This window comes from Pyrgilauda ruficollis, unplaced genomic scaffold (genome assembly GCF_017590135.1).
Source record: "Pyrgilauda ruficollis isolate IOZ18807 unplaced genomic scaffold, ASM1759013v1 scaffold138, whole genome shotgun sequence".
Lineage (NCBI taxonomy): Eukaryota > Metazoa > Chordata > Aves > Passeriformes > Passeridae > Pyrgilauda > Pyrgilauda ruficollis.
Window position 1 is genome coordinate 1,520,632 of NW_024512321.1, and position 8,544 is coordinate 1,529,175.

General features: G+C 46.0%; 1 protein-coding gene across 1 annotated transcript; it reads right to left on the minus strand.

Annotated features, from left to right (window-relative positions):
• Positions 1 to 3,997: 3,997 nt before the first annotated feature.
• Positions 3,998 to 8,472, minus strand: LOC121349298 (ly6/PLAUR domain-containing protein 2-like). The gene is made up of 3 exons (XM_041459567.1): positions 8,421 to 8,472; positions 4,802 to 4,921; positions 3,998 to 4,209 (listed from the first exon to the last, which is right to left on the minus strand). The coding sequence occupies exons 1-3, from the start codon at positions 8,470 to 8,472 to the stop codon at positions 3,998 to 4,000; spliced, it is 384 nt and encodes a 127-aa protein (XP_041315501.1).
• Between the last annotated feature and the right edge of the window lie 72 nt (positions 8,473 to 8,544).

Here is an 8,544-nt window from a genome sequence, read left to right on the forward strand (position 1 = left end):
ATGGTGGGGTTGCTATAGGGAGCAGGGATTTGTGAATCCATAACCACGGCCTGGTGACACAGCCCTGCCCTTGAGGGCCTGAGTCACGTTGACACAGCCTTGAAGTCAAAGATAATCTCCTTATATAACCATTGGAATCCTCCTCGGAGTGAAGGAAGCCATCCAGATTTGTTTTTAAAATCAGTTTTGAAAAGAACTTCCTGGATTTTACGAGCACACATTTCTGCTTCCTGGTCCAGGCACACACACAGCTCTGCTTGCAAACTGGGATGCTCACTCTGGGTACAACTATCCAGTTTTTTGTTTATTTTCCAGGAAAGTAAGGACAGGCTGGGAGAGCTGGGTGTGTTTACCTCGACAAGAAAAGATTCCAGGGAGACCTCAGAGCTCCTTCTGCTGCCTAAAGGGGTTTCAAGAGAGCTGGACGGAGACTTTGGATAAGGGATGGAGGGACAGGACTCAGGAAATGGCTTCCCACTGCTAGAGGGCAGGGTTAGATGGATATTGGGAAGGAATTCTTCCCTTTGAGGGTGGCACAAGTTTCCTAGAGAAGCTGTGGCTGCCCCATCCCTGGAAGTGTCCAAGGCCAGTTGAACAGGGCTTGGAGCAACCTGGGATAGTGGAAGGTGTCCCTGTCTCAGGGAATTAGAGGGATTAACTTCCAGATGGAACAACTCAAGCACTGCTGAAATTCAGACTTCACATTTTCAGGAGCAGCAGCAAAGGGTTTTTCATGAAGGGATATAAAAGAAAACCTCGGTGCCTCCTCCTCAGGATGTCACTGAAGGGTTCTGCAGTCCCCAGCAGGAAATCACAACTGTCTTGACCTCTTGGAACACTTCCTCCAAGGAGGAAGTAGCAAACACCCTGGATTGATTCTATTCTGTGAGGATTGGAAGCACGACATGGATCCCTGTGTGAAACATTCTGGCAGGGCTGTTTGCTGATTCCCAGATTCCTGAGCTATAACCCTCAGTCACCAAGCTGGATTTTACCTGGAGGGCTTCCAAGAGGGAATTCACTTGCTTTTGCCTCTGGGGACAGGGAAAAAAACAAAATATATTCAGAGAAATATTGTAAGGAGCTTAGCTCTGTGTACAGCCAGGTTGTGTTTACTCAGAGTCCTGCCTGAATCCTACTGCTCCCAAGGGAATCTGTTTAGACAGATCCAGGCCCTTGGGAAGGTGTCTCAGGCTGGGAGCTGAAGCAACAAACCAGAGCCAGGTTGTTCTACAAAAATCCATGCCTGAGCTGAGGAAAGGAAAGGTAGGAGGAAAACACAGATCACTTTATTAATTCCCAATAACAAAAAAATTAGGTGGCAACTCATCCCAGCTCCATATAAGAGTCAGGAAGGTGTGGGGTGGATGTCTGCTCCAAAGCCAGTCCCCACTGACCAAGCAAAGCCCTGCCTGATTTCCTCAGACAGCTTTTGGACAAGTTATCCATCTCTCTCTGAAGTTCTCCTTGCCTTTTGTCTGAAACATGAACCCTTGTCCTCTCCAAGTATTTCAAAAAAGGTCTAGAAAAGATGGAGCCAAACTCTTCCAAAGATTCACCATGACAGAACAAGAGGTAAACTCAAAGGGTTGGGAGAGCTTGAGAGAGAAAAAAGGGAGCAAAAGACTTATTCCTAAACAAATCCAGTGAAACCTTCAGGGACAGCTTTGAGCAGCCCTCAGGAATGAGGATCAGAAAAAACAGATAGTCCTGGAGGTCAACTGGATGAGGAGGGAATTAAATTTCAGCAAAAAGGAACCAAAAAAATATCCTTCTGTGGGTCTTGGGGGGAAATAAATAATCAGAGACATTTCCAGAAGCAGGAAGTTGAGGACAGTTTCACACCAGGTGGAACAGATCTAATAGATTAATTAATATATTCATTTTTATATCAGAAAAGATACAAACCACAGAGAGGTTCAGGTTGATGTCTCATCACCCTGTGTTTGGAGAGCTCCACTTCACGCCAGGGGGAGTGACTCCAAAGCCTCACCCACCCAGATTTTCTGCCTTTCAGACCAGATCTCCCCCACAGCCATGATCTCTGCAGGGAACAGCCGGAATGTGGGAAACATGCTGCCAAACTGGCCGGAGATCAAAGGGGTGAAGCACCCGTGGCCAGTGAAGGGAGGGGAGGATCAGCTCCTTCGCACGTGGCTCCTCCAAGGGATGACAGCTACGGAGCCACTCCAGTTCAGCCACCTGAGAGGTGGCTGCAATCAGCCGTGCCTGATGATTTTTGGAGGGTGTGGGCCTCAAAAAATATCTCAGTGGTTCAAGGGAGTCATAAATGGGAGGGCTGAAGGACAGAGGAAATTGAAACAAGGAAGGAAATTGGAAACCATTTCACCGCTTACCCCAAATGAAATCGGGGGGCAAGTGTTGGGACTTCCTGGTTTTATCCCAAGTGGTACCTCTGGGGTCAACCCACTTGGCTCCAGGATCTGAGACTTCAGCAGAGATAGAGAAATCCCCACCAAGGAGCTTTCATGGAATCATAGAATGGTTTGGGTTGAAAGGGACCTTCAAGATTATCTCATTCCAACCCCCTGCCATGGCAGGGACACCTTCCACTATCCCAGGTTGATCCAAGCCCTGTCCAACTTGTCCTTGAACTCTTCCAGAGATGGGGCAGCCACAGCTTCTCTGGGCAACCTCTGCCAGGGCTTCATCATCCTCCCAGGGAAGGATTTCTTCCCAGTGTGTGTTCCTTGTAGAATTCCTGGAAATGGTCGTGTTTGTGTTCCAGTGATCCCAGTGGGATCCTGATTTACAGGGTGCTCAGGCTGGAAAGGCAACCTCAAAATGTTCCTAACCCAAGTTCCTGAGCCAAGCTCCCAGTTTTGAGGTCAGCTTAGGTTTCTCAGGACTTCACCCATCCAGGCCATGAAATCTTCCCAATGGGATGGGAATTGTGCCACCTTTGGAAGCCACATCTGCCACGTGGAAGAGTTTATATCACATTTGGGTTGATTATCCCAAATGTCAGGAGCAGGGTGATAATTGGAGGAAGATATTTTTGTTGGACCTCGGAAAGGGGATTATAGGAAAATGCAGAACCAGAGCAGGAGGGATCAAAATGCTGGAGCCTGGAGCACACACAAGGAATTCAGGGAATTCAGGGAAAATTCAGTAAAGATAGATTTGTACAGTAAAGATAGATTTTTGTTTCCAGTAAAGATAGATTTGTACAAGGAGAGTTGATGGAAGAAGTGTTGATGGAAAGTTGCATCCAGTGAGGGATAATGGGAAATGTCTCATCCATCTGCTGTGCCCCAAAATCCAACTCTGTTAACTGTTAAACAATACTGAAATATGGAGTTTGGAAATAAAAGAAAGGAAAATTAAATATTATTAGAACTGTTTTAACACAAGATTCTTTTTATTCTGCTCAAAAGGGTACAGAGAACATGAGATTTTAACCTCCCTGGAACAGATCATTGGCATTGGAAGTTCAGTCTCCTGCCTCATATTTTGGACACAGAAATGTCTCCTTAATTTTTTTGGGTACAAAGAAGGAGATCAAGGAAGAACAGCAGAAAATTATGGGGTGTAGAGGGCCTGCTCTAAGGAGATAGGGAAAGCTCTTTTCAAGGTTTTTTGCCTTAAATATACTTCACACGTTTTAGTTTTTCACTTCAAACCCAATCACACCAGCACAGCAAAGAAACTCCATAGTTAATTTTGTGGGAGTTGTTGAAAAATCAATTTTAAAAATTGAGTTGGGCCTTCCTGTGTTCTGCTTCTCTCTTAGTTGTGGGGAAAGTGTGGGTATTACCAAAAAAAAAAAAAAAAAAAAAAAAAAAAAAAAAAACAAAAAAAAAAAAAAATAACCAAAACAAAAAAAAATTTTTAAAAAAACCAAAAAAAAAAAAAAACACACACAATTTTTGGGAGCTGTTGAGTGTTGTTCATGAGGCATCCACATGGAAAGCTGGGCTGGTGGGGGGCTATTTTCTTCATGGAATTTTCGGAATAAATTGCTCCCGTCATCCCCTCATACTCTAGTCCAGAAAAAGGCACAGAGGGAACTTGCCAGGATCCCAACTGGCACAACACTGATCCCCAAACTTGCTGCGCCATCAAAGTTGCACAGGTCAGAGAAACAGCAGGTGACAGGATGTGTCATCCCGATGCCATCCACGTCAGAGGGTTCACACACGGAGGAGCACATCTTGGTGACAGTCGAGACTCCTGTGTGGGGATAAACTGTGGCAAAGAAAAAAAGCAGCAACAGTTAGGAATGGGAAAAACAGGGGAGAGCATCACCATTGATAGCCAGGAGTTGGTGTCATGGAATTATAGAATGGTTTGGGTTGGAAAGATTATCAAATTCCAGCCTCTCTACCATGGGACACCTTCCACTATCCCAGGTTGCTCCAAGCCCTGTCCAACCTGGCCTTGGACATTTCCAAGGATGGGGCACCACAGCTTCTCCAGGACACCTCTGCCAGGGCCTCCCCACCCTCACAGGGAGCAATTTCTTCCTAATATCCTAAATCAAACTCACTAAAATCCTAATCTAAACTCACCCTCTTTAGGTTTAAAGCCATTCCCTGTTTTCCTATCACCACACGACCCTGCAAAAAGTTAAAATCTCATTTCTGAACATTAACCAGGAGCTTGCATTCACCGAATATTCCCTCACACAAACACTGCTTCCCACCACAGCCTGAGAGCCAGAGCTCCCACGGGAGTTCTTCTCCACTTTTTAAGTGGAAAGAGGAACCGGTCTCCACACCAGCACTGTCGAAACACTGATGCCTGCTAAAAGCATGGATAAAGAAGGAATTGTCCTTACCATCCTCCAGGGAATAGATTGTAGTCTTGCATATGCTCTCATTCTCTGTGCAGTTCTCAATTTTCTGGCACTCCTGAACTGGGGTCAAATCCCTGCACGTGTAACACTGCAAGGAGTGTCCTGTGAGGAGGGAAAACAGGAGGATGGAAAAACATGAGGATGGTCTCACTGATCACTGTGGATCCTGCCCAGGTATCTCTTGGGAGGGATTTTCCAAAATAATCATGCTGAGAATGGGAATGGAATAATGGAATGTGTTTGGACTGATGGGAGTGAGAAACACAAAGGTCTGGTGGTCAAATCACAGCCTCAGGTCGGGTTCAGACCCCTTGTGATGAGTCAAACAAGACAGAGCCTCACACACAGGAGACCCTGTGACACAGGAAACAGCTTGGGCTGATTTATTTATCTGTTTTCTGGATCTATGCCTCTCCTTGACTTTAGCAGAGCATCAGAAAGAGATCCCAGACTCCCAAACTCCCAGAATCAGAATGGGAGAGGTTGGAAGGGGTCTCTGGAGCTCCACCAGCACAATCCCTGCCCTCAAGCAGGACCCCCTAAAGCCTCTAATTCAGGACTGTCCCCAGGTGGGGTTTTAATATCTCCAAGGATGGAGATTCCACAACTTCCCTGGGAAACCTCTGCCAGTGCTCAGTCAACCTGACAGTCATAAAGTGTTTCCTGATGTTTCCTGTGTTTCAGTTTTTTGTCCTTTTCCCAGTCCTGGCACTGGGAATCACTGAAAGGAGCCTGGCTCTGTCCTCTTTGCTCTCTCCCTTCACGAATTTACTGACATTTATAAGATTCCCAATTTGAACCTTCACTTCTCCAGCCTGAGAAGTCCCAGCTTTTCCTCAGACATGTCCACCCAGCCCATGCCTTGTCCATGAGTATTTTGGAACAGGTTTCCTAAAGAGGTTGTGGACCCCCCCCCATCCCTGGAAGTGTTCAACGCCAGGTTGGACAGGGCTTGGAGCAATCTGGGATAGTGGAAGGTGTCCCTGCCATGGAAGGGGGTGGAACTGGATGATCTGCAGGTCCCTTCCAACCCAAACCATTCCCTGATCCCACAATCTTATAGGAGAGAGCATCAAAGTCCTTCCTGAAGTCCAGGTAGAAAATATCCACAGCTCATCCCTTGTCTACCAGGTCAGTCACTTTATCACAGAAATTTGTCAGCTTGGTCAGGTTTGTCCCCTTGCTGAAGGATCTGGATACACACACAAAAAAAGTCGGATTTGGGCTTGGGTTGCAGCAGTGAGAATTTCCTCTGGTGCCATCCACTCTGCCAGCTCTTCCCAAAGGCTGGGAGGGTGTCCCAGACAGAAGGGATTTGTCTCCATCAAACTGAGAACAAACTGAGCACAACCCTTCCCCTTGTGTTGAGATTCTGGGTTTGTGAGAAGAATGTGTGAAGGGTTATTTTAAATCCTGGAATGATTTGGTTTGGAAGGATCCTTAAAATCTTCCAGTTCCAGATGCCTGCCGTGAGCAGGAACAACTTCCACTATCCCAAGTTGCTCCAAACCCCATCCAACCAGGCCTTGGACACTTCTAAGGATGGAGCAGACACAGATTCTCTGGGAAAGCTTGTGCCAGAACCTCACCACCCTCACAGAGAAGAATTAAACCAGACAGCAGCACCATGAATGGATTGCATGTGACAAGTTCTGCTCTAGGCAGAGACCACAGACACAAAATTTGGTACTGGAGACTCCAAATCCATCCTGAGCCAGCTCCTCCTGCCTTGTCCCTCACTACTTCAGAGATGTTCCTCATCCCTGTTAGGCTGCAAAGCCGTTGAGAGCTGCAGGTGCTTCTCAGCTCCTACAACCACAGAAAAACCACAGCCCATATCTTTCAGTGCCTAAAGTCTTCTGAGATGGAGAAACTTTGGAGAAAATCACTGAAGAACCCAGATTTTTGTGACACAGAGCTCTCCAAGCTAAAGATATCAAATCAAAACAGTGTCTGGTGCTTCCTATCACCAAAAAAACCCCATTTTTGACAAGTTTTTCAGGGCATTTTGCTCTCTGTGGGTTTTTTTTGAGGAACCCAACATTTTATCTGGGTCCTCTAGGTGCTCTCTTCCACCCCTCTGCAGACACCTCAAAGTGTGTGTTACAACCACACTGATGTATTTTGGTGCCATCACACCCCAACAGCCCCTCTTCAGTCTGGGAAGCCCTTGTCACCCTGTCTGTGTGACATTCCTGATGAAATTCCTTAAAACTTCACTAATGAGGAGAAATTATTCATCTCCTCCCAGCACAGCTCCAATGGGATGTCAGCAGGCTCAGGCAAACAAGTCACCCTGTGAAAACAGACACCATCCTCATTAATGAGCCAGAAAAAGCCCTTTTTAAACAAACACAGCAATTTTCCTGCTAAAGCAAACTTTATTCTCTTGCTTTGCCCATCATGACCTGATGGCTTTGTTTGCACTAATTCACGTCTGACAGTTGTGAAATTCATCTTTAGGAGGAAGCATCTCTTTTAGTCTCACATTTCAGGATGCTGGACAAATCCAACTCACAGGATTTGTGTTCCTCTCTGAAAAGAAAACCAAACAAGCCACCACCTCTTTCTCCCCTGCAGAGTCTGCTCAGCAAGGAGGGGAGAACTGAAAATGTCCTTGCAAAAGAAGGAAATAAATAGGAGTTTAAAAATCCTGACAGAGCTCCACAGATAAAATCAGACCTGGCACTGTCTGGATCTGAGAATATCCCAATGAACAGTCACAGATCCTGGACTGATCCTGCTCATGAATTACCTTGGACATCCAGGAGAACACCAACAAAGCTTGGGATCGTCAACTTTTGTCCAAGAAATTGGTGTGGTGGTAGAAACAAGGGACAGAAAGGATGGAGGGAGGATCATGGAATCATAGAATGGAATCACAGATTGGTTTGGGTTGGAAGGGACCTTTCTGATCATGGAATTCCACCCCCTGCCATGGACAGCAGCACATTCCACTGGACCAGGTTGCTCCAAGCCCTGCCCAACCTGGCCTTGGACACTTCCAGGAATGAGCAGCCACAACTTTTTGGGATAATCTGTTCCAGTGCCTCACTTTGATCTTTAAGGTCCCTCCTAACACAAACCATTCCATGATTCTATGATAAACACCAATCCTGCAGTACCTGGGCCTCCAGCAGTATCCCAGCCCATCTTTCCCATTTCTAACAGATAAAATTGTATAAATCCCACATGGAACATTTTTTGAGAGCTGCCACACATGCTGCATGGAACTAACATCCAGGGCTAAGTATCAAAAAAGGTGCAGAAAGTTAAAAATAATGTTAAAAAAAAAAAAAAAGAAAAAAAAAGCGAGTGAGATAGAGCACGAACATGGAAAAAGTGAGAGAGGGAATTTGCATTAAAGGAATGACAGGGTTTAATCACACTCTGCCGTGTGAAACTTCCTAAAGAGCCTGGCCTGACAATCCCAATGACACCATCACCATCCTGAACATATGGAAAATTCCAAAGCCAGATTTTTTTTTTCCCCTGAAAACTGCCTAAAGTCAGAGACGTGGCTTTCAGAGGGAATAGGGTATATCCCTCCCCCACGCTGCATGTCCTGAAGGAATTCGGATAAATCCGAGCAGGAACTCACCCAAATCCATGCAAGTGACAGCAGCCAACAGAAGAGACAGAAACACCTTCATCTTGCACAGCCCTCGCTGTCTGGTCACTGGGTTGTCACCACTCTTCACTGATGTCACAGGTCCCGGTGATTT

Bases quoted from the DNA above. Each gene is read 5' to 3' on its own strand.
- LOC121349298 (XM_041459567.1), bottom strand. From the start codon at position 8,472: ATGAAGGTGTTTCTGTCTCTTCTGTTGGCTGCTGTCACTTGCATGGAT. The intron at 4,922-8,420 runs GTGAGTTCCTGC...CCCTCCTCACAG, and splicing joins TGTCACTTGCATGGATTTGG to GACACTCCTTGCAGTGTTAC. The intron at 4,210-4,801 runs GTAAGGACAATT...TCTTTGCCACAG, and splicing joins AATCTATTCCCTGGAGGATG to TTTATCCCCACACAGGAGTC.